This window comes from Hyperolius riggenbachi, chromosome 5 (assembly GCF_040937935.1).
Source record: "Hyperolius riggenbachi isolate aHypRig1 chromosome 5, aHypRig1.pri, whole genome shotgun sequence".
Classification (NCBI taxonomy): Eukaryota; Metazoa; Chordata; class Amphibia; order Anura; family Hyperoliidae; genus Hyperolius; species Hyperolius riggenbachi.
Window position 1 is genome coordinate 185820940 of NC_090650.1, and position 26803 is coordinate 185847742.

A 26803-nucleotide genomic window follows, 5' to 3' on the forward strand; every position below is an offset into this window, starting at 1 on the left:
CGTTCTCGAAGTCCTAGTAAAATTACAGTAGCGGGCTGTGTAACTCGCTTGGTGGCAGATCTTTGAATTGTATATGTGTGTGGAGTGATTCGGTTGGTATCAGAACGCTCCCTTCGCGAGTCAGTTCATCAAATTGCGAATGCGGGTTACCCTTCGTGATGAACAAATGACCGTGTAAGAGGATTTCTGACGCTGATCGATTTACCCCACCCGCAGACCGGCTCGCGGTCTGTGACATTTTTGTTGTCTTTCTGTGCCAAACCCATCTTGAATTATTAATAAAGTAAATGTTCCCATTGTGTGAACTATGAGCTTGGAGGGAAATTTTGAATCTCAACCAGTGTGAGCTGGTTTTCCTTTTGGGGAAAGCTGAGCTATGTAACCAAATGGCTTCTCCCCAGGGAAGCTAGCCAAGTGTGAATTCTTTCCTGACCTGAACAGGATGTGGGGGGAAGGTTACTGTACTCAGTAAGAGAGAGAGAAATTGACATCTGTTGTGCATTTACCCAAGACTGACAGGAACTGTGCACGATTATGCGAAAGTCGATGGCGCTAGCGCACGGCTTTTCCGTAATGTTCGTCACAATACCGCCCAACCTTTTCAGATGAGAAATGAGGGACACCTTAAGAGACATGCCCCTGCCACACCTCTTACCACACCCTCACCACACCCCTCGCCATGCATACCACAAAAACTGTAAGATGTAATTTTAGAATTTGAACCACACTGGCCCTTTTTCTCATCACTAGTTTTTCTTCATATTAATGTTTGGAATTAAGAAATATATCAATTTAGAGGATGAGAATAAAGTTTGCAGCCAATTAAATCACATTTTTCAGTAGAAAAATACATATATTTACACTAATCTGTACATCAGTCCTGAAAGAGGGACACTTGAGGGAGAAAGAGGGACAGCGGAGCTGGGTTCCCAAAGAGGGACTGTCCCTCCAAAAGAGGGACATTTGGGAGCTATGCAGAGCAGTGGAGGTTCCTTGTGTGCTCTCCTGAATTCTCTTTCTACTAATCCCTGCCGCCCAGACAACCCCCAGATTTTCCAGAGCATATGCAGTGTTGCTTAATACTTTACCTCATTCTGGCGGCAGGACGGATTTTCCTCACTTCTATGTAGCCACGCCATACAGCCTATGTGGCTTCCAATACCTGTCACATGACATGCGTTGTTGAAACCTGCAAGGTAATAGGCTGTATGGCGTGGTTACACATAGGAGTGAGGAAGACCTGTCTCGTCACCCGAATGAGGTAAAGTATGGCAAACATACTATGGAATGTCTAGGTAAGACAGCGCCCATGGCAAATACTAAAATTGCGTGTAGAAATTCAAAGAAATGGTTGCGCGTCTAACCAAGATGCACCTGACAGACACTCACTGCATAGAGCTAATAAGCCTCTTAAAGGCACAATTGTGCTCATTGCAGTTGAACAGGTACAATAAGAACTAATGCAACTGACATTACTAATAATGGATGCAAACTTATGCAACTTACATAAATACAACTTATTATTGGGGAACCTTACCCTTCTCGTTTTGGGATAGACATGGGCTTGATTCACAAAGCCGTGCTAAACAGTTAGCACGTGAAGTGCCGTTTGCGGACTTTTGCGCGCGCAAAAGTCCGTAATTCCGCGAATTGCCGCACTTTGCACGCGCAAAAGTCCGCGAACGGCATTTCACGTGCTAACTGTTTAGCACGCCCGTGCTAAACAGTTAGCACGGCTTTGTGAATCAAGCCCATCAGTTCTATGCTGCATAGCATATTAGCAAGGACACCGTGTGCAGGCTTCTCTCAGGGTCTTTACCCTAACCTATATTTAAAAACACCCAAAGATTTGGGAACATGTTAGCAACTGTGACTTTGGAGCAGCGGGGGCCATAAAAAGGGGAAGGGGTGCTGTGTAGGCAGCGTCCCAGGTAATCTCACCACCTGGGGACACCAGCCACCACCACAACCCAACCCAGAAGGAAGAAATTATAATATAATGCATGTAGAAATTCAAAGAAATGGTTGCGCATCTAACAAAGAGGCACCTGAAAGATACTCACTGCATAGGACTAATAAGCCTCTTAAAGGCACAATTGTGCTCATTGCAGTTGAACTGGTACAATAAGAAGGAATGCAACTGACATTACAAATAATGGATGCAAACTTATGCAACTCACATAAATACAACTTATTATTGTGGAACCTTACCCTTCTCTTTTTGGCAGAGACATCAGTTCCACGCTGCATCTTTGGGTGATTTTAAACACAGGTTAGGGTGGAGATCCTGAGAGAAGCCTGCACGCGGCATCCCTGCTAACATGCTATGCAGTGTGAAACTGATGTTTCTCCCAAAAAGAGAAGGGTGAGGTTCCCCAATAATAAGTTGTATTTATGTGAGTTCAGCAGCCCTCAGTGACCCCCGACCGATCGGCCAGCGATCCTCCCTGACAGATCCATTCAGCCAAGCGACATGAGACATTCTTGTCTTTGGCTTGGCTTGTCATGGCTTTGTTCTCTCTCACTTACCCTGCCGACTATACAACTTCACTCCTGCGCCAGAGTAGAGAGGACATTCTGAGTTCAGGTTCACTTTAACCTCGCCGCCCAACACACTTCCTGATGCCTAACCTCAACTGTCCCCACCTTACCATAAATCTGCTGCAAAAAGCCCCAAAATACCCGAGATGCTGCAGACATTTGGACCCCAGAGGTACCCAGTAAATAGTGGGAGGCGTCCGCTATGCAAATTGCTTTGCACCTGATTTTTGTAGCTGCAATTTGGATAGCAGGTCCGCCTCAGTGCCCGAATTTCCACCTATAAACAATCTTTGTATGGGTGCCTGTTGTGGCGCCCAAACTTCCTTGGCACCTTCCATGCCCAAATTTCCTGCTTCCTTGTGCACAACAGGAAGAAAGCCAGCTAGCCTGTGTCTCATTTCACTCTTTCCAACAGCCAAGTTTAACAGAAATTAATTGTTCATTGTGACAGTCTCAATCTTTTATATTATTCAAGATCATTATTATTGAATAATCTTAAACAATTATTATTCCATTATTTGATGGTATTTTGTGGTTTGTTTGTTTTTAATAATACCATTTTATGTGCCTTTCATGTAATATATAACAGTTTTACTGTAAACATTTTGTCTCCATAGGGTGTGGAAGGAACGGGATTAGCATTTATTGTGTTCACTGAAGCTATAACAAAAATGCCAATATCACCCCTCTGGTCAGTTCTCTTCTTCGTCATGTTGTTTTGCTTAGGACTGTCTTCTATGTTTGGTAATATGGAAGGAGTATTGGTACCACTAATGGATCTCAAGTTGATACCAAAATCATGGCCAAAAGAGGCAGTAACAGGTAAGCTAATATTTTACATTTTATCCAAGGTGTAAACCTATGCCCTGTGTCATTTTGATAACAATTATACTGTCTGTAAATAATGTGTTGTGCTGCCTTCTTAAAACAGAATTAATTTATCACTTCTACTATGTGTCCCAATAGCAGTAGTAGTATCAGCAGCAGCAGCATAAAGAAATGCCCGGGGACCATCTTTACTCAGTTGAAAAAGTTACTCTTCCAGAACAATAAAAATGGTTTGAGAAAAATCTTATTTTTCTTTAAATATACCATGGCTTGGATTAATGAGAATATTTATAGTAAAGTAATGGTAGAAGAAACATAGAATTCAGCAACCTTATTCATGTTTCTATTCTACTAAAGCAGGGGTGCCCACACTTTTTTGGCTCGCAGGCTACTTTAAAATTTGCCAAGTCCAGGAGATCTACCAAAATTTAAAGTGTTACAGATCCCCCCCCCCCCCCGGTTGAACAGCCCCCAGGCAGTGGCGTAGCTTAGGAGCTTTGGGCCCCGATGCAAGTTTTACATGGGGCCCCCCCAAGCACTCTATACATAACAATTGATACAGCGCGCCAAAACTTGCCAATGGCAACTACAGTGTCAGAGGTGCAAGAAGGGGATGGGGAACAGTTTGTTAATGATTATCACTATTCAAAGTATCTATAAAAGTAATTATTATGAGCACAGGACCAATAGAGAGCTAATACTGCAGTTCAGGGAGGGCCCTACGGGGCCCCTCTGGCCCAAGGGCCCCGATGCGGTCGCAACCTCTGCACCCCCTATTGCTACGCCCCTGCCCCCAGGTACAAGTGCCTCCAGTATAGGTAGCAAAGTATAGGTCCCTTCAGCAAAGGTAGCTGGGTACAGGTCCCTTCACTGGGCACAGATGCCTCTAGCATAGGTAGGTGGGGATGGGTCCCATTAGCATAGGTAGGTGGGGATGGGTCCCTTTAGCATAGGTAGGTGGGGATGGGTCCCTTTAGCATAGGTAGGTGGGGATGGGTCCCTTTAGCATAGGTAGGTGGGGATGTGTCCCTTTAGCATAGGTAGGTGGGGATGGGTCCCTTTAGCATAGGTAGGTGGGGATGGGTCCCTTTAGCATAGGTAGGTGGGGATGGGTGCCTCTAGCAAAAGGTAGGTGGGGATGGGTGCCTCTAGCATAGGTAGGTGGGGATGGGTGCCTCTAGCATAGGTAGGTGGGGATGGGTGCCATTAGCATAGGTAGGTGGGGATGGGTGCCATTAGCATAGGTAGGTGGGGATGGGTGCCATTAGCATAGGTAGGTGGGGATGGGTGCCATTAGCATAGGTAGGTGGGGATGGGTGCCTCTAGCATAGGTAGGTGGGGATGGGTGCCTCTAGCATAGGTGGGTGGGGATGGGTCCCTGTATCATAGGTGGGTGGGGATGGGTCCCTGTAGCATAGGTGGGTGGGGATGGGTGCCTCTAGCCAGAGCCGGGACAAGGTCCTCCAGCACCCAAGGCTGAGACAACAAAGTGCGCCCCCCCCATCCCTCCCACCCCAGCCGTCACACACTGATTGCTATTAGACTAACAGGGCCACAGGGCCCCCAACCTCCCCAACACCTTAATATCTAGTTATCTGGCTTGCAGTCACTGCCATGTTTCCCCTTTTCTTATTTCTCTCTGCTTCAAACACAATTGGGAATGACAGCTGAATGAATTGTGTGCCCCCTCCTACACTGCGCCCTGAGGCTGGAGCCTCTCCAGCCTCGGCCCGGCCCTGCTAGGTGGGTGGGGATGGGTCCCTGTAGCATAGGTGGGTGGGGATGGGTCCCTGTAGCATAGGTGGGTGGGGATGGGTCCCTGTAGCATAGGTGGGTAGGGATGGGTCCCTGTAGCATAGGTGGGTGGGGATGGGTCCCTGTAGCATAGGTGGGTGGGGATGGGTACCTGTAGCATAGGTGGGTGGGGATGGGTCCCTGTAGCATAGGTGGGTGGGGATGGGTCCCTGTAGCATAGGTGGGTGGGGATGGGTGCTCAATCACTTACCTCCCTCCAGCGGCGATGTCTGGTCTCCCCTCTCGCACTCGGAGCGCTCCGGCGGGCAGCACGATTGAGTCAGGAAGGCAAGGCAGGCGTGCGTGCGTGCTGGCGCCGCCCCCAGCCATGACGTCGCGTCATGGCCTCTTCAGCCGCGCCTCCTCTCTCCTTCCCTGCTTCCTATTGGCCAGCGGCTGGCAGCAGAAATCGATGGGACAGCTGCCAGCCGCAAAATGTGACGGGACACGGCCAAGTGGCCGCGATCTACCAAATAGGCGGTCGCGATCTACCGGTAGATCACGATCGACCTATTGGGCACCCCCGTACTAAAGGGTTAGCATTGACCACCCCCCACCTGAGTCATATAAGATCATAGGCAGGGCAGTTTCTAGGCTAAATGTCACCCAGGGCGAGGGTGTAAAAATCCCCCCCCCCTCCACGGAGCCAGGTATAGGTGCCCACAGTTTAGGTTAGCTATGTAGGTGCCACCAGTATGAATTACATAGGTAGGTGCCCGCAGTATAGATTTGGTAGGTAGGTGCCTGCAGTATAGATTTGGTAGGTAGGTGCCTGCAGTATAGGTTAGGTAGGTGACTGCAGTATAGATTAGGCAGGTAGGTGCTGCTGTATAGATTAGGTAGGTAGGTGCTGCTGTATAGATTAGGTAAGTGCTGCTGTATAGATTAGGTAGGTAGGTACTGCAGTATAGATTAGGTAGGTGCTGAAATATAGATTAGGTAGGTAGGTGCTGCAGTATAGAGTAGGTAGGTAGATGCTGCAGTATAGAGTAGGTAGGTAGGTAGGTGCTGCAGTATAGATTAGGTAGGTAGGTAGGTGCTGCAGTATAGATTAGGTAGGTAGGTAGGTGCTGCAGTATAGATTAGGTAGGTAAGTGCTGCAGTATAGATTAGGTAGGTAGGTGCTGCAGTATAGATTAGGTAGGTAGGTAGGTGCTGCAGTATAGATTAGGTAGGTAGGTGCTACAGTATAGGTTAGGTAGGTAGGTGCTGCAGTATAAATTAGGTAGGTAGGTAGGTAGGTAGGTGCTATAGTATAGAATAGGTAGGTAGGTAGGTGCTGCAGTATAGGTTAGGTAGGTAGGTGCTACAGTATAGATTATGTAGGTAGGTGCTACAGTATAGATTAGGTAGGTAGGTGCTGCAGTATAGATTATGTAGGTAGGTGCTACAGTATAGATTAGGTAGGTAGGTGCTACAGTATAGATTAGGTAGGTAGGTGCTACAGTATATATTAGGTAGGTAGGTGCTACAGTATAGGTAGGTAGGTAGGTGCTGCAGTATAGATTAGGTAGGTAGGTACTGCAGTATAGATTAGGTAGGTAGGTAGGTAGGTGATGCAGTATAGATTAGGTAGGTAGGTGCTACAGTATAGATTAGGTAGGTAGGTGCTGCAGTATAGATTAGGTAGGTAGGTGCTGTATTATAGATTAGGTAGGTAGGTAGGTAGGTGATGCAGTATAGATTAGGTAGGTAGGTGCTGCAGTATAGATTAGGTAGGTAGGTAGGTGATGCAGTATAGATTAGGTAGGTAGGTGCTGCAGTATAGATTAGGTAGGTCGGTGCTACGGTATAGATTAGGTAGATAGGTGCTGCAGTATAGATTAGGTAGGTAGGTAGGTGCTGCAGTATAGATTAGGTAGGTAGGTGCTGCAGTATAGATTAGGTAGGTAGGTAGGTGCAGTATAGATTAGGTAGGTAGGTGCTGTAATATAGATTAGGTAGGTAGGTAGGTGATGCAGTATAGATTAGGTAGGTAGGTGCTGCAGTATAGATTAGGTAGGTAGGTAGGTGCAGTATAGATTAGGTAGGTAGGTGCTGTAATATAGATTAGGTAGGTAGGTAGGTGATGCCGTATAGATTAGGTAGGTAGGTAGGTGCTGCAGTATAGATTAGGTAGGTAGGTGATGCAGTATAGATTAGGCAGGTAGGTAGGTGATGCAGTATAGATTAGGTAGGTAGGTAGGCGCAGTATAGATTAGGTAGGTAGGTAGGTGCTGTAATATAGATTAGGTAGGTAGGTAGGTGATGCAGTATAGATTAGTTAGGTAGGTAGGTGCAGTATAGATTAGGTAGGTAGGTAGGTGCTGTACTATAGATTAGGTAGGTAGGTTTCAACACCCCCTCCCCGGATAGGAGTGCTCAACCCCCATAGCCCCAAATCCCCCCTCCCCCCGCTGCGTGCTTCCTTCACACGCAGACAGTAGTGCTGCTCGAACTCCCCCTCCCCCGGGTGCCCCCGCCTCCCCTTTTACCTGTCAGCAGAATAGGATTAGGATGCACGCAGCAGCCAGCGATGATTCACTGTCACGGGCTCTGGCTCCAGGCTGCAATGATCTGCTCCTTCCTCCTCGGCGGCCGCTCGTTCTCCACTTCCTGGTTCCTCTGCACAATCACATGCTTTTTGAGGTGCAGAAGATGGGGACAGAGAACGAGCGGCCACCAAGGAGAAAGGAGCAGATCATTGCAGCCTGGAGCCAGAGCCCGTGATACTGAATCATCGCTGGCTGCTGCGTGCATCCTAATCCTATTCTGCTGAGCTGATTCCTCTTTTGCTCAGCATATGGGCCAGTCCGCACCTAAGAGGAAGGGAGGGAGAGGTCGGGCCACCCTCCCCGTGGCTGCAGCTCCCTCTCCATCACGGCGCCCCTCCTCCTTCTGCGCTCAGGGCTCCTGCACGGGCCGCATGGCACTAGAAACGGCCATGATCATAGGCGATGTGGCTAAGTGGCATGAATTAGAGATAATATGATTGCATTTTCATTCAGAATCAAAACTAGAATTTCGTTTTAATAAATATGAGCTGCTGTGTTTATAATAACAAAGTTCAGTGCAGATACCTGCATGACATTGCTTATTGACTAACATTTCAGCAACCACTACTGTGTTCCAATAAGACCCAGATGACGGTTGCAATATTTTTAGGATATTGCACTCCACCAGAATTTCCATTTGTATCTAAAATTGCAGTTCTCAGTGAATGCAAACAAAGCTGGAAGCTACACTCAGAATATTTGATTGACCATGGTGCTCATGTAATCACCGACAATCGACGATAAACACATTGAGATGAACAATTCCATTCAACTCAATTTGGGACGTGGTGGATTCCATCTGAACCAGCCCTAAGCTACACCATCTCCCAGAAGGGTGGAGAAAAGTAAATTTTGGAGGCCTCTTTCACAGTGCGACGTTAAAGTCGCACGTTAAAACAACATTTATCGCAGAATAACTCAATGCAGTGAAAAATCAATGTCCCATTCACAGTGCACATGTTGCATTGGTGACTAACGCTGCACGTTAAGTGAAAGTACTACAGGCAGTGCGTTATACACGTTATTAGCTGCGTTGGACTATTTGCACATGCTCAGTAATGACTTGGAAACATACTTTTCATTGCCTGTATGCTCTACTCCTGTATGCGACCGTAACGGAGCATTAAGTTGCGTTGCGACTTTTTTGGGGCATTGCGTTGTAATTTGCATTGCGACTTTAATGTCACATCAAGACGCAACGTCCTACTGTGAAAGAGACCAAAGAATCATGATTGTGTGATAAAATGTGGAAGTTTATATATTTAGAATCTTTTATTTTATAATACTGCTGTTCATGTATGGCAGGGGTCTCAAACTCGCGGCCCGCGGGCCATTTGCGGCCCTCGATACAATATTTTGAGGCCCTCGCCGGCAAAAGCTTCCTTATAGTTCGTTTCAGTGCTCCCAAGTAATCTGCCGCATCCCCGCTGCTAAACGAGGGCTGCAGAGCCCCCACATCGCCCGGGGGGCAATCCGCCGGCATTTCCTGAAAGGGGCAGAGCTTTCAGCTTCAGCTCTGCCCCTCCTGACATCAATCGCCGCACGGATCGCCGCCTCACCCTGCCCCTCTCTTTGAAGGAAGAGTGAGAGGGGCGGGCAGAGGCGGCGATCCATGCGGCGATTGACATCAGGAGGGGCAGAGCTGAAGCCGAAAGCTCTGCCCCTTCCAGGAAATGGCAGCGGATTGCCCCCCGGGCGATTTGGGGGCTCTGCAGCCCTCGTTTAGCGGCTGGGATGCGGCGGATTACTTGTGATAAGAGCACTGAAGCAAATCATAAGGTAAAATAGGCAAAATAGTTCACTTCAGTGTGAATTTGATTTTGAAATAAAAATCAATGCAAGGGACGGGGGGGTTGGGGTTCCGGGGCGGAAGCTGCTGATTGTGAAATCCCTTATGCGGCCCAGCCTCATCCTGACTTTGCCTCCTGCGGCCCCCAGGTAAATTGTGTTTGAGACCCCTGATGTATGGTATGAGGTTGAGGAAAAATCCACATCCTACTGTGAAACAGGCCTTAAAGTCAAGTTCACAGTAAGCCCATGGAGGGAAAAAGGTGTAAAATTTCACTGATGAAGTCAGAGCCTGCTTGGCCCAGGGCCCACTAGCAAGTGTTCCCACAAATCACAAATGCTAGCATTTGTGAGTGGGAACAGTTATGAGCGAAAATGCATGTATTTTTTTAACATTAATTTTCGCGAAAATAATATAAAATTCAACTTTTGAGTGAAAATGCCTTTGAAAATCATTTTGTAATACATTATTGATTTTTTGTGTTTTTAGCAATTTTGCACTTAAAGGCCTCTTTCACAGTAGGACGTTGCGTTTTGATGCGACATTAAAGTCGCAACGTGAATTATAACGAAATGCCCCCCAAAAAGTCGCAACGCACCTTAATGCCCCATTACGGTCGCATACATTAGAGCATACAGGCAATGAAAAGTATGTTTCCAAGTCATTACTGAGCATGTGCAAACAGTCCAACGCAACTAATAACATGTATAACGCACTGCATGCAGTACTTTCAGAGTGATTAAAATGTGGAATGCATTGTCACAGGAAGTAGTTATGGCAAATTCTATACCTGCATTTAAAGGGGGCTTAGATGCTTTCCTTGCATTGAAAGGCATCCATGGCTACAATTACTAGGTAATGCCCAGTGATGTTGATCCAGAGATTTTATCTGATTGCCATCTGGAGTCGGGAAGGAATTTTTTCCCTTTGGGGCTAATTGGACCATGCCTTGTAAGGGTTTTTTGCCTTTCTCTGGATCAACAGGGATATGTGAGGGAGCAGGCTGGTGTTGTACTTGTTCTCGGGTTGAACTCAATGGACGTATGTCTTTTTTCAACCCAAATAACTATGTAACTATGTAACTTGCAGCGTTAGTCACCAACGCAATGTGTGCACTGTGAATAGGGCATTGATTTTTCATTGCAGTGAGTTATTCTGCGTTAAATGATGTTAACGTGCGACTGTAACGTCACACTGTGAAAGAGGCCTTAAAGGTGTGATTTTTTTGTTGTGTTTGCTATTTTTTTAGCTTTAAAAGGTAATTTGCTCTTAACTCATGAATGGCAATTTAAGCAAAAATTCTGGCAAGTTTGGCGAAAATTTTTTCTTGCAAATATTGACATTGCGAAAAATACAATACATTTTCGCAAATATATTTTTGATGTCAAAAATAGCATTTTTGATACAAAAATTCGCAAGCAACACTGATTGGGAATAAACTCTTTGATTTTTGATGAGATTCCAGTAGCTGAGGAATGTGATTTGCCCTGCCTGCATTCCTTCAGAGCAATGAAAAAACTGAAGATGCTGCAAACGCTGCAGTGGAAACACCTTCATAGGGTTCTACTATTGCAAATCTTTTGCGATCCCCAGCGTTAGTAGGCTTCGGTCTTAGATATGCGTGTACATGCCAAATTTATCTTCAATTTCTGTCAACCACCAGGATCAAACACAGTATCTGCAAGTGACACTGTGGGACCCTATCTCTGTACAGGCAACATGCTAGGCAACAGCTGCGTGACACATTCTCCGCCTATGGAGAAGGGAGGAGGGATGATGGCCCAGGAGGAGTGGCTTCACAGAGGTGGGGTTAAGAGGGAGACAATGGGCTTTGCTGCCATTTGTAGCTTAAAGATCCAGCATGCCGCATAATTCACTGGCCTTGGCCAAGCCCGAGGGACACCTATAAACACACTAGAGTATACAAGGCTTAAATGAACACTATGAATTAAAACAACTTTTTTTTTAAATACTCTATATTAGGGTACACATTACCACTAGTGCTAGGGGCACTTTATTTATTCACCCAGTTCTTTCTCCCTCTCTCCCTGCTTTAAAGTCATCCTTCATTCCTCACGCAGCTCAGAAATATACCTTACTGTGTCACAGCATGCAGGAGAGTCTGAGGAGGAGGCTGATCTGAAGAGGTAACAGGAAGCCTGTTGCTGTAATATAACTAGCAGTCAGGGAGATATGTATACACTACTCCTGACTGACTGACTGACCAGGGCCAGTGCACACCAAAAACCTCTAGCAGATCTGCAAAAACGCTAGAGGTTTTTGAAGCAGATTTTTAGAGCGATTCTAGGCATGTTTAGAGAGATTTTCTAAACATGCCTAGCGTTTTTTTGGAGCGTTTTTGTGTAGCAGATTTCATACATTGTTACAGTAAAGTTGTTACTGAACAGCTACTGTAACAAAAACCCCTGGAAAACCGCTCTGATCTAGTACTTTTCAGAGCGGTTTTCCACTTTCCTATACTTAACATTGAGGCAGAAATGCCTCAGAAATCTATAAAATGCTCCAGCCCCCCAGGTTTGCGTTTGTGGGAAAAATGAACAGCTCCGGTGTGCACCAGCCCGTTGAAATACATTACCCAAGCGGTTTTCAAACCGCTAGCGTTTTCATAAATGTTCACAAACCGCTCTGGTGTGCACCAGCCCTAACTGAGTGCTTGTGATGTTACACTCTGTTAGACTCTGGTAATGCCCCTGTAAACAGTCAGAGAAGTGAAGACAATAAACACACATTGCTGGAGTCTAATTTTGGAAATATACCATGAGATTTTTTGGGCAGATAGATGGTTCGATAGATAATTTCTGACAGAACCGATCTTATTTTTGATCGTTTTTCTGACCGATTTCTCATAAAAGTTAATAAAAATGGATCAGACAATGATTGGAAAATCGATCGGTCAGTAAATCTGCTGAAAAATGTTCATTGTGTATTCCCTTGCCACAATCTGAATAGGATTCTTTCAGCAAGGTGATTAATAAACAATACACTGAGGAGTTGATAGCAACCCCATGTCTCCCCCCCTCCATGCAGGAACATGGTCCAGTCCTGCAGAGCCCGACAGTTTTTGTATCTGGAACTGACAGGATGATTTTACAGTAGAGAGGCAGAGCTGTATGAAGTAAGACATTTTTCCTAGTACCTGTGGTAATGTGTGCCCTAACATAAAGCATTAAAAAAAAAGTTGTTTTAATTGATAGAGTTAGTTTAATGATACTATTTTGAATTACTATCTATAAGCAATAACCAGAGATGGCCAATGAGATGCTGAGAAGAAGCTAATTTTATGCAGCTTGCAAATGCAGCCACTTTAACTCTTGCATATGTGACAAAACAGGCATCTTTGCAAAGTGCATTGACGTCAGTGGACCATCAAAAATTGTATTTTTGGGAAAAGCACGCATTTATATGAAAATAACCATTTCAAAAACATGCTAGTCATGCCAATAGTAGTAAGTCATTTTGCAAAACTTTCTCCTCTGCTGAAAATGTCATTTTCACAATAAAACAAAATAATTATGACTTGCATGTAAATTTAATGCAACACAGCTTGAAATTGGGCCACTCAGCATCACAACTTAAAGTCAATGGGAACCGTATTAAAAGAAAAAAAAGCCAGATACTTACCTAAGAAAAGGGAAGGCTCTGGGTATTATAGAGCTTTGCCACTTCTCTCCCGCTCCCCGTTACAGCGCTGGCTCCCCGTTACAGCGCTGGCTTCCCCGTAGCAGCATTAGACCAATTTGGTGAAATGCTACTGTCTTTGCTGCAGAAGGGTGGCTTCGGAAGTCTTCAGGAGCCTGAGTACTTCCGAAGACAGGACCACTTCATACTGTGAACGACCTCTATCGCGCACTTGCGCATGTGCAGTATGAAGCTGCCTGTCTTCGGTAGGACTCGGCTCCCAAAGACTTCTAAAGTCCCCTGTGGCAGGTAATTCCAACGCGGGAGCCAGCACTGCACCGGGGGCACTGGGAGAGGAGAGGGAAGGCTCATTAGGATGCAGAGCCTTCCCTCTCCTTAGGTAAGTATCTGGCTTTCTTATTTTACAATACGCTTTCCATTGACTTTAAGTGGGAAATTGATCAAATAATAAACATTAAATGTACTTTGTTTTTTAATTTTTTTAAATGTCAGCTTTATTTCTTTTCCAGGTACAATATGTGTAGTCTCATTCTTGATTGCCCTCATATTTGTGCTGAATTCTGGAAATTATTGGCTTTCTTTATTTGATGGCTACGCTGGATCTATTCCTTTGCTGATAATTGCTTTCTGTGAAATGGTTTCTGTGGTTTACATATATGGAGTAGACAGGTACATTATTATTATTATTATTGTATTTATAAAGCGCCAACATATTACGCAGTGCTGGACAAAAAATATATACAATGATACAAGGATGACAGACATTACAAGGTTATACAACATAGAACAAAGTTATACATGGCACACAGTACAAGATACATGATCATGCAATTATGAGTTGGATAGGTAGGCCCAGTAATACAAGTACAGGCTGTCATAGGAAAGGAGCACCCGATCATGTAGACTACACTAGGCAGGGCTGGATTTGTACTTTTTACTGGCAAGGCCGACTGTCACTGACCACTTCCTGACCAACAGCATCATTCCCCGCAGGGTAGATAGTCAAATTAATTTCCGAGTATAAGTATCTAGATAGCGCAACCCCCCCCCCCCCACACACACACACACACCAACCCTCAGCAAGAATAGGTAGCCAGGTGACCCCATTAGTATAAGTAGCCAGATACGATTCAGCATAGGTGGTCAGATGTCTCCCCTCCTTTCACTGTAGGCAGCCTGATGCCCCCATCTTTATTATACATAGCCAGATGACGTCACCTCCCCTTAACGGATACCTTAGCTATCAAAAATTTTTAAAAATGGGTAGAGCAGGCATGTGTAGCAAGCAGTCCTCATGCCCACTGCTTCCCAAGTTCTTCTCCGTCCCCCTCCGTTATCATCTAAAGGCCCCCAAAGCTACTTCCAGGATGGCCAGGGTTGTTGACATCATGACTACGTAGTGCGCATGAGCAGAGTGCTCCCAGCCACGGGCACGCAATCAAGAACGTGCTTCACTGGGAAGCGTCTGCGTACTGCTCACAGACTCTGGCCAACTAGGAAGTAGCTTGGGGGGGGGGGAGGGCGCTTTAAAAAATAATGGAGGGGGACGGAGAAGAACAGGAGGAGCAGTGGGCATGACGTCTGCTTGCTACACATACCTGCTCCCCCCGTTTTTACAATTTCAGCTAAGGTATCCTTTCAGTATAGGTTGTGAGATGCCACCTTTTCAGAATACGTAGCCTGATACCCCACCCCCTTAAGTATAGGTAGTTAGATCACACATCCCCATTCAGTATATGGAGCCAGTCAGATGCCCCCCTTCAGTATGCAACCAGACCACCCCTTAATTATGCCCCCCTTAATTATGCCCCCACAGACACGTTCCGGAGGGCTGAGCGGTGACTCACCTGCTCCCCTGCATATAGTTTAACTGCGTTCCTTCTCCTAAATGTTTGCATTCTGGTGGCGTGTCCGGCCCACTTGCCTACCCGCTTCCTCTCCACAGTCCGTCACCGGACTTTCATCCAGTGTCCATCGATTCATTGTTGTGAGGCTTCCTCTCCATAATCTGTGTGTTCCAAAAACCCGAATTGGTACTTACCTGGGACTTCCTCCAGTCCAGCGTAGTCCGCGAGGACCCCCGGTGTCCTCCTGGCTCCTCTCCCGGACCGAACCGCTGCCGGCTCAGTTAATTGGCGACTTTCGCCTGAAGTTGCTAGTACGAATCCCCGCAGTGCACCTTACGTGTCATCACACTGCTCCCTACACATCATCACGCCGGCTGGCGTGAGAGTCCTGCATGGTTCTCTAACTCTGAACCGCGCATGCCCAGGACTCTCACCTCGGCCAGTGTGATGACGCGTAATGTGCGCGGCGGGGACTTGTACTGGCGACTTCAGGTGGAAGTTGCCAAATAACACAGCCACCAGCGGGACTAGGGGAGGAGTCAGGAGGACGCCAGGAACCTTGCGGCCTATGGTGGGCTGGAGGAAGCCCCAGGTAAATACCAATTCTGTTTTTTTGGAACCTGCTCAGTATCGCTTTAAAGATTATTTTTTCTCCTCTTTAAAAAAGGAGGAAGAAATAAAAAAGCATGTGGGTCCCCCTCTTAACCATACTAACCAGAGCCAGGACAAGGTCCTCGAGCACCCGAGGCTGAGACAGCAAAGTGCGCCCCTCCATCCCTCCCACCCCAGCCGTCACACTGATTGCTATTAGACTAATAGGTGTCCCAGGACCCCAACCTCCCCAACACCTTAATCTTTAGTTAGCTGGCTTGCAGTCCCTGTCATGTATCCCCTTTTCTTATTTCTTTCTGCTTCAAACACAATTGGGAATGACAGCTGAATGAATTGTGCACCCCCTCCTACACTGCGCCCTGAGGCTGGAGCCTCTCCAGCCTCTGCCTCGGCCCGGCCCTGATACTAACCCATCCATATACCATACATTTTGTGATATATTCATTTATGCAATATAATGCTTTCAAAATTAGCATTAAATGTGTATTAATATACATGTTTATTAATAAAGAACTAGGAGATGGCATGATGTCAGTGAACATCTAACAATTAAACCTAATGCAGATTTTAGGTACTAGTGAATCTAGACCCAGGTGACGTTTGCAAGTATATAGAATACATGGATCAATTTCTTTGCACTTGGAAGTTTTCCCTTCAAGTGCAAAGTTTCCTTTACACTGTGCAAGAGAATCCTCACTTTCCGGAACAGATGCATTTTATTCTATGGCTTCATCATGTTTAAAGGAAACCTAAAGCGAGAAAACTCATGTCAGGTTTGATATTTACACTAGGAAAGGAAGGCTCTGGCTAGTGTAGAGCCTTCCTGTTCCTCTACTCGACCCATGATTCCAGGACTGTGCATGCGTGCAGGTCAGGTCCACACATCCGCACATGTGCTCATCCTTGGAACTGCTCAGGCATGCCAATAGGTACTGAAAAGCTCTTCGGCCATAAAGCTAGACCAAAGAGGACAAGCTAAGAACTGTAATATATTATCTGTAATATATTATTTAAGCTTTAAGTGAGCACTGTATCTCTGTTACTGAGAATTAAGAAGTACAAGCCAACTCATTTTATATATCCCAGCACCATGCAGAGGATCATTAAGTAGTGCCTGTAATAGTAACCAGTGTATATATACCAGTATATAGATATGTTAAACCCATGTATATCAACATAGAATATGCATGTGTAACAGTGCACACCTTGCATACTAGAGAAACCACATGGTTCATCTGTAAGGTATCATATATACATATAGGTTAAAAAGGAAAAATTACAAAAGAGTTGAAAAGGTAGGGAAAGAAGACCTCCATGTGTTTATACAGAAAGGTATATATCCAAAATTCCCTATATATACACTACCCCCTACATAAAAGTGTCCACAAAAGGAAAGTGCCACAGTATAGTATATGATTGAACAGTTAGCAGTGAAGCCACAACAACTTTGTGACACATGCAAGGAAGAGTGCCCGAATATATATCGTGCATATAGATTAATAAATACCTGTAGAAGATAAAAGACCCAAGCCACCACCGACTGTGCAAGTACGGAAAGTGTAATAGCAGAGAATGGGCAGGGTCTAAAGAAACCCCCATCAGCCAATCGGAAAGGTGCTGGGTGGAGCGTGCAAGGAGAAAGGCGGAAGTTTTGTTTGTTTGTGTATTTGGTAACTGCTTGTTGCTGCCTGGTATCTGCTCACTGCTGCCTGGTAACTGCTTGCTGCTGCCTGGTAACTGCTTGTTGCTGCCTGGTATCTGCTCACTGCTGCCTGGTAACTGCTTGCTGAGCACACAGCTCAACAGTCCGTGGAAAAGAGGCCTTAAACTTGGTGTTTGAGCACGCATACATTTTCTCATGCAAAGTACTTCTTCTTCTTGTTTGAAGGTTGAGGCACTTAGTCTATTATATATATAGATGAGAATTATGTAGTGTGAGTTGCGCAAATAGCACAACTCATAAGTCACATAACGTGTGGTATAATAGTGTGCATGTTACTAGATGATGTGAGTTTCACTATTTGTGCAATGTGGGCTGCATAATTTCCATGAGTAGTACAGGTAAAAATTGCCGTACAATGCCTGTGTGCTGCAATTTTACCATAGATACGTGAGTTTTATAAGTTACATTTATTTTATCTGTGACTGACTGCATATACCACTGAAGGGATTGTTTAGATGTCTGTCATTCTGTGGTGAACTTTTTTGCATTTACATTCCTGCTAATTGACTATTCCTCTTTGTGATCTCATGCTTATGTGTGTTATCCCTTAGTCTTTATTGTTGGATTACAACAATAAAGACTAAACTCCATCATACAATATTGCCAGGGTTTACCAAATAGGTAGACCCACGGATCTAAAGGAATATGCTTTAGAATCACTTAATAGATCAGACCACGACAACAGATTGTGACGTCCAGCCCTGCGATCCCGTCTTACTTACTCCAGTACCATTGGGGAATCGGGGAATAATCGCCTCCAATGGCTTGTGAGACTGTGAGCGAGCTGACGTTAAAAGACAGGTTGCTGGATCATCAGATAATAATATGACAAAGTGTGCCAATCCTGTCTAATCTCGCACCATTACCATTCGGGGAATAGTCGCATCCAATGGCTTGAAATACGGTGAACAGACTGACGCCGAAGATTGGTCACACCACTTCTGGCAATGTGACGTATGCGCAGTCACCCTCCAATTCCTGTTCCCTTTGTTGCAGTTTACCATTCAGCCTCAGACCCAGAGGAAATCCTGAAGGCAGTCAGCACTGCAGGCAAAGTGACCTTTTGGATTGGTTGGTGAAGCCACACACAGTCCAATTTTGATTGTATATACAATCAATACAATCTGAGATCTCGTATAGAGACCAGGTCGCTGTCACCAATCTGCAATACAGCGTGCGAATACGTTAAGCTTAACTCTAGCTAAATCCTGTAGGAAAAATGGTTAATTCACAACCTTTCTAGAGATAGCAAAACTAACAATATTAACCTATGTTAGTTCCTGGACGTAGAAACTACGTCCAGGAACCATGTACGCCACCGCGCGCCCCCGCGGCCGATCGCGCGCGTGCACACGCGCTCCCGGCCCGCGGTTCGTTAGCCAAGCAATCAGTGAATCGGGCTATGGTGCCTGATCACTGATTCCTCTCCCCCGCTGAAAAAGCGACAGCTTCTCTCGGAAGCTGTGCCTTTTTTGGCTGTAACCTCCCCCATGCGTCTCTCTAAGAGTATGTTACGCTTAGAGTGACGTCATGTAAACAAACTCATGGCCAAAAAGTAATACTACAACTAAAAGTAAAAAAAAAAAAAAAAATCAACACACATTTACATTATAAACCTATTGTTTACATCCCACCCTCCCAAAACTACCCAAATAAAATGTTTAATATAAAAAATAAAAAAAAACATTACAATAAAAAAAACACGTAAATATTTACCTAAGGGTCTAAACTTTTTAAATATCAATGTAAAGATGAAATATTTCTATATATTTTTTTATTTTAAACTTGTAAATAGTGATAGATGCAAAACGGAAAAAATGCACCTTTATTTCCAAATAAAATATTGTCGCCATACATTGTGATAGGGACATAATTTTAATGGTGTAATAACCGGGACATATGGGCAAATACAATACGTGAGTTTTAATTATGGAGGCATGTATTATTTTAAAACTATAATGGCTGAAAACTGAGAAATAATGAATTTTTTCCGTTTTTTTCTTATTCTTCCTGTTAAAATGCATTTACAGTAAAGTGGCTCTTAGCAAAATGTACCCCCCAAAGAAAACCTAATTGGTGGCGGAAAAAACAAGATATAGATCAGTTCATTGTGATAAGTAGTGATAAAGTTATAGGCTAATGAATGGGAGGTGAACATTTCTCAAGTGAAAACGACGGAACGCGAATGGGTTAATATCAAAACGGTTATGGTAATGTCTCTCTTAGAAGATGTGAATTCTTTTGCGAAGCTTTTTAGAACAGCACTTAGATTAACAATTTTTAGGTGTTTATTTAAAGAAATAATGCAGAACTAAATACAGCAATTGAAACAAATCGATACAGTAAAAATAATAAGGGATTAAACGTGAAAATAATAAGTAATAACAGCCTGAGCAATGTGTCAAGTTATCGTATGTCCTTTGCGGTAATTAGTCCAACAGAGGATACAAAGTCCAATTATGGAAAGTTCTGTGGATAGAAGTCCATGGATAACATGGCCAATCCTAGATGTTGTATAGATGGCTGGAGTCTCCCTCTCCCTGCCTGTGTCCAACAGGTTCTTAACCCTTTCTCTGCAAGTGGGTGGAGATAGTAAGAATAGACAGGTTGTATCTGCCACATTATTCTTCTCCACCCCTTTGTCATGGCAGGCAGAAAAGAATATGATATACCTGAAATGGTCATACTGTATCTCGGCAACCAGTGATCAGAACTTACAGAGAATGGAACAGGTGTATTTCAAGTCATTCTCTCCGTTAATCTGAATCCAAACTCAGGTATATTACGATTCTTCATTTTCAGACTAAATAATATCGTCGGCAAGGAAGGTGGTAGACCGATGCTTGGTGGTCCAAATACCTCAAGCTCGGGTTTAAGGCAAATCTGATCATTTTGACATGCCTGGCATCTATGGAACACTGATTAATTTAGTAAATTGTCCAAATGACTATTCTTTAATTCCAAGGTGAATTAAAAGTCATTTCTCTAACTCTGGTTAGGCTACATGCAGGAATGTGGTCACTTAATGAATTTACGACTGGGATCTGGTTTCTATGACTAAGCTGATTGTGGGTCTACTAAGTGGGGACAAAGAATGTGGAGTGGGTCTGTTTTTTGAGGGTTTATTGCTTCTCTCAGGAAGCACAAACAAACACTCACATCCCCCAGTGCAGAGGTCTGGGCTTAAATGAGCACTGCTTTCTAAAAGCTAGGCTAATGAATTAAAGGGGCACCCCAGATCATATTGTGGGCACCATTTTCCTGTGATTGGGTAGATGGCGCATTTCTGGTTAATCTGTACAACACATAGATCCTTTCTCAAAAAGCCTGAACTACAGGACAAAGCCAGAAAATGTGATCCAGCGTACCTTGGTGACCACAACTCCTCCAACATGCATCAGAAGTCCCCAGATACATTTTATGTAATTTATCAGGCATCATATACCAATGAAATAACATTTTGTAGATATTCTGTTTGCTAGTGGTACACAGCAAAGACTTTCTCGCATTGAGCCAAATATCCTCCCATACAGATAACTCCTGCACCCAATTTAGCCTGTTCTCCCAGACCTCCATATATTTATATTTTATAAAAGTCTCAGATGGAGGAACTGTGAGAAGGGAATAAATTCTAAATATTAGACCTGAAGTCCTCTATTTCGGAGGAAAAAGACTCAAATTCCGTCAAACTAGACAATGGGCCATTAACCACCTTTTGAGAACAAAAGATCTGACCTGCAAATGTTCAAAGAACTCCGTAGAGAGGATAGAACAGGCGTGTCTCTGGGGCAAGAGATTCAGGGCACTTTCCCGAATCTCTACCCATGGTGCCCCAGACTTCTTCCATTGGTTTTGGGTGCAGGGAGGGGGACCCAACTTATATCCTCCCAGCCACCAGTGTGGGCCACCCTGTCACCCCACCCCACCAGCCATCCATGTGGGCCACCCCACCAGTGTGGGCCACCCTGCCCCCCCCCACCAGCCACCAGTGTGGGTCACCCTACCAGCCACCAGTGTGGGCCACCCCACCAGCCACCAGTGTGGGCCATGCTTCCATCCTACCAGCCACCAGAATTGCCCATCCTCCCACCTCCCCAGCTACCAGTGTTGCCCACCCTCCCACCCACCGGCATTTCCTACCCTCCCACCCACCGGCATTTCCTACCCTCCCACCTGCATTTCCTACCCCACCAGCATTTCCTACCCACCGCAGCAGCGTTTCACACCCACTCTAACCAGCCACTAGCGTTTCTCCCACCCCACCAGCATCCATCGTTAATCCCTTCCTCCCACCCCACCAGCACCCAGCATTTATCCCTTCTTCACACCCACCCCACCAACATCCAGTGTTTATCCCTTCATCCCTCCCACCCCACCAGCGCCCACCGTTTATACCTTCACCCTCCCACCTCACCTACACCCAGCATTTATCCCTTCCTTCCTCCTCTCCCACCCTACCAGCACCCAGCTTTTATCCATCCGATCCCACCAGCACCCAGCGGAGGAAAGGTGCATTTATGTTTGAGGTAACATTTGCTGTATTTCATATATGTGGAGGAATATGTTTATTTCACACGTGTCGGAGGTAACCTTTTCTGCATTTCACATCTGTAGTATTGGTGTCTGTATTTCGCATCTGTCTTATTATGTGTTTTTGGGAAAAAATGTATAAATGTATAATAATAATCTGTAGGGTCCTTTTGAAATGTATACAGTGTCAAAGAAGGTATAAAGACCAGGAGGATTTCAGATATTTTCACATTTATTTCAATTTCTAGTTAAACATTTTGATATAGGCCTTTTCAGCTGACATCTGCTGCATAAATGATCTTTCACTATCATAATAGAAGTTTATTATATTCTGAAAATAACCCTGTCCACTGGGATACATTGTTTTGGACCAGAATCAGGGAGTACTGCTTTTTCTTTGAAAGAAAAGGGGATGCCTATTCACACAGTTAACTAAAGATAGCACATAATCATTTCAATTTGTAAATATCTTCTGTAATAACACTACAACACAATAGTTACTTTTATTGGTGTCTTCATATAGTCCTCCATCTTCTCTTAGGCACAGAAGGCTTTTTGGCATCCCCAGACCCAAAGCTGTAAATATGGTTTGCCGACCTTCTCAGTTTACCAAAGGGTGTGCACATTTTTCCAATTTTGATTGGCCAATGTTTGGCCCATTTTACCACCTTCATGACGTATGAGAGCTTTCCTGCACAATCTGTTCATAGTTTTCAAAAAACTGTTGCCCCTCATACTGCATGCAGTGGTAAAATTAGCCAGTCATTGGCAAATCAAAATTGGAAGTGTATACACTTTCAATATATATGTATTCATTATCTCTTGACCCTCATACTACATGGAGTTAGTAAAACTGGTCAGTGATTGGCCAATCATAATTGAAAGTGTGTACCAGGTTTTATAGTAATATCCTGTGCAGTTCAGGTATCAATCCACACACATATTCTGCCAGAGTCTAGTGAGCCCTGTGTAGTACCAGGCACAAGACCTGACTTTACTGCTTGTCTGGTGATATAGATCTGTGGGCTTAGGTGGTTTTGGCAGCTGAAGCTCTCTTTTTATGCTTAAAGTGAACCTTAAGCCAACAAAAAAAAAGTTTTACTCACCTGAGGCTTCCCTCAGCCCCCTGCAGCTGATCGATGCCCTCGCCGTGTCCTTCCGATCCTCCTGTCCCCGCCGGCGGCTACTTCCGGTTTCGCCATCACCGGCCGTCAGGCTGGGAATGCGAGTGATTCTTCACGTTCCCAGCCACAATATCTCCCCCTATGCTGCTATTGTGGCCTTCCTTGTCGCAATAGCAGTATAGGGGGGCAATATTGTGGCTGGGAACGCGGGAAGCCCCAGGTGAGTAAAACTCATTTTTTTTTGTCGGCTTAAGTGTCACTTTAATGGAGCACAGGTGCTGAAACAAGGACTGCTGTTTTGCTTTAACAGAAATATAATATGACAATTGTTAGTGTTTACATTATAATATTAAATTTTATGTTAGATTTTCATTTTCAATAAAGTTTGACAATTTGTTATATTTTCTTTTATATTTTTGGCAGATTCAACAGAGATATAGAATTCATGATTGGTCATAAACCAAATATATTTTGGCAAATTACATGGAGAGTTGTCAGTCCACTTATTATGTTAGTCATTTTTCTTTTCTACTTTGTGGTTAAAGTTTCTCAAAAACTATACTACATTGTTTGGGATCCCGATTACGTAAGTAATATTAAGCATTACATTTTCATCAATTATATGGTCCTGTAAAGGTTTATAGCATTTGTTAACTAAACTTTCTGATTCATTGCAGCTAGTACTGTCTACATGACATTTACATAGGCAAATGGAGATGCTCTTTGGGAAATGCAAATATTGAATTTCCTGTAAAGGGCTTACTTGTTAATGTCTGATTCATATGTATCCATTCAAATGAACCAATAGAACTCCCCAAGGAAGTGTCACCATTTCATTGCCTTGATCTTGTTTCAGGAAACCCACCTATTTGGAAAAGACCTACACTGCTTAAAGGGCAACTGAAGTGAGAAGACTATGGAGGCTGCCATGTTTATTTCCTTTTAAACAATACCAGTTGCCTGGCAGCCCTGCTGGTCTGTTTTGCTGCAGAAGTGTCTGAATAACGCCAGAAACAAGCATGCAGCTAATCTGTCAGATCTGACAATAATGTCAGAAACATCTGATCTGCTGCAAACTTGTTCAGGGGTACAGTTAAAAATGGCGCAGAGTGACTAATGGTGCATCGTTCTGCCGATCATAAAACGCTATTTACCGTTTTAATGTAAATACATTAAAACGGTAAATAATGTTTTATAAAACATTTATAAGCAGAACGGTGCGCCATTTGCAGGGGGGCTAGTGAGGCAGCGGTGGTCGGGTGGGGGAGAGGCAGAGGGACACCAGGTAGCGGGGTGGAGGGAGTAGGATTAGGTGGAGGGAGGATTAGGTAGCATTAGTATACATTACCGTGTCCCGGCCGGCGATCGCTCCTTCACTTCATAGTTAGCTTGCAGGAGTCCTCATCCAGCCAATCAGCATGCGGAAACTGAAGCCGCATGGTGATTGGCTGGATGAGGACTCCTGAAAACTAACAGAAGTGAAGGAGCGATCGCCGGCCGGGACTAGGTAATGTATCCCTCAGCACACATCCTCTGCCTAATCCTACTCCCTGCAGCCCGCTGCCTGTCCCACTGCCTCTCCCCCCGACCCCGCTGCCTAAAGTTTATAAAGATATAAAACGATAAATATCGTTTTATATTAATTACTCCTGCACCCTTTTTATACCGTTGGCGCTATGCGCCATTTTTGCCTGTTCCGTTGTTCAGGGTCTATGGCTGAAAGTATTGGAAGCAGAGGGTCAGCAAGGTTGCCTATGGCAAATGGTATTGCTTAAAAGGAAATAAACATGGCAGCCTTCATTTACCTCTCTCTTCAATTGTCCTTTAAAAATCAAAGGTTGGGACAGTTATCAGCTCCTCCTCAGCTTATCAGAAAGCTGCTACTGCTTACAGTTGTCTTTTATGCAGCACAATTATCACACAACTTTTTTTTTTTTTAAACAAGTTGAAATAACCAAAAAAAGTTGTTTGCTATTGTTCTAATAACTGATAAGACTAATAAAACATCAATCAAACTGTTGGACTGATGTCTTGTCAGTCTTATCAGTTGTTTGAACAATAGCAAACAACTTTTTTTTGGTTGTTTCAACTTGTGTCACAACGAAAGTTGTTTGATAATTGTGCCGCATAAAAGACCGCTGTTGAGCGTGTGTATGGGGCTTCACACACATCCTTAATTATTCATATTGAGGAATCTTGGATTGACCCACATCTAGAAAACGCTATTCTTTTCTGGGATATAAAGATCCTTGGAGGGAAAATACTTGCATACTGCACATAAAAATAGGTTTTGAATTTCTATATCCAGGTCTTCCCTGATTAGAGATGTTGGCGAACCATTCGCCAGCGAATCTCTATGGGCCGATACTACATCCGGGTCGCTATGACCCGTAGTAGTACGGCTGGGCTGGGCCTGCGGTGCGCGTCTTTGATCGTGCGCCTGTTGCTGGGCACTCTCTGTGCATGAGCGTGATGTCACTCATGACATCACGCACATGCACAGAGAGTGCCCGGCAACAGGCGCGCGATCAAGGACGCGCACTGCCCGCCCAGCGCAGCTGTACTACTACGGGTCATAGCGACCCGGATGTAGTACAGGGTGAGGGGTTCGCCGGCGAACGGTTCGGGAACCGTTCGCTGACATCTCTATCCCTGATATCAAAACACAGTTTTCAATTTTAAAAACAAAGATGCAAATACTGGCTAAAATCACATATAACTCACAGCGTGTTCTAAAAACTGAAATACCATAAATATGGAAATAAATCAGGTAAACTCTTGGCCAACTTAGTAAACTACTCAAAATCCTCACTGTACATATATCTTCAATCATACATTCCCAAGGAACTATGAAAAATACTCTAGTGGAACATTAATCTGACACCATATCCTCTTGAGCATAGAGGGGAGATCTCAACCTTCTGGGAGCAGTGGATCTAGCTAAAATTGAGGATCTTAATTAGCTCAATTCCTTGTTGTTCTGAGATGAGATGTCTAGTATTATCAGGCAAACTGCCTCTTTCAAAGCAGCAGGTGCAGACATTCACAAGCAATATATATATATATATATTTTTATAAAGCCTTAAGGTGGCCATACATCTGACAATTTTGCAGCCAATCTACCATGCAATTCAAAATCAAAAAGCATGCTTGACGATTCAACCAATTTTGGGCTGAAATTATTCTAATGTATCGATCAAGCAAGCTGTAAAGTCCGACATGGCCAATCAGGTGCACGACAGTAGGGGTGTTCAATATTGTGACCAACAAATGCAACAGAAACCCCAGCCGCTGTCCCCCCAAATGTTAATGTGCCCCATGTGCCTGTGCATTAAAATATCTCACCTTTTCCACATTCTTGTCCCAAGGGACTTCTGTGTAAATCACTTGCAAGTGCAGACACTTAACAGCATTTCATGCTGAAACCAATGCGGCGTCTCCAGCTCTGACAGGGGCTACTATTATGGGGGACATGCTGCACTAGCCGGGTGGGACTGTGTATATATGTATATTTTGTGTACTATACAGTATACATATGTAACATATAAATATGTAAAGCACTTACTGAGGAAGCCGTTTTGGTGAAACATGTTTAGGTGATAGTACAGCACTGTATATAGCTAGGAGCACCCTGTATGTCCCTCCTTTGATCTTTACATGGTTCCAGAGTAAAAGACCAAGATCACTGTGAATGGTTAATTTACTGGTTCTATGTACCACACAGCATATCTAATTCCATCTAAACCTTGTTTGTGGGGCCTGTTAGACCTGACCCAGGGCTAGCTACACCTCACACCTTGAAGCTTGATTGGGGCTGAGTC

General features: G+C 44.4%; 1 protein-coding gene across 2 annotated transcripts in view; it reads left to right on the forward strand.

The window, feature by feature from the left end:
- The window catches only part of LOC137518515 (sodium-dependent neutral amino acid transporter B(0)AT1-like), a 390168-nt gene that overhangs the window by 354951 nt on the left and 8414 nt on the right, over window positions 1–26803 (forward strand). For both annotated transcript variants that reach the window (XM_068236484.1, XM_068236486.1), the window contains 3 exons: window positions 3159–3363; window positions 13656–13815; window positions 23406–23568. In XM_068236484.1, the coding sequence (XP_068092585.1) occupies window positions 3159–3363; window positions 13656–13815; window positions 23406–23568 (528 nt within the window). The remainder of the gene's footprint in view (window positions 1–3158; window positions 3364–13655; window positions 13816–23405; window positions 23569–26803) is intronic.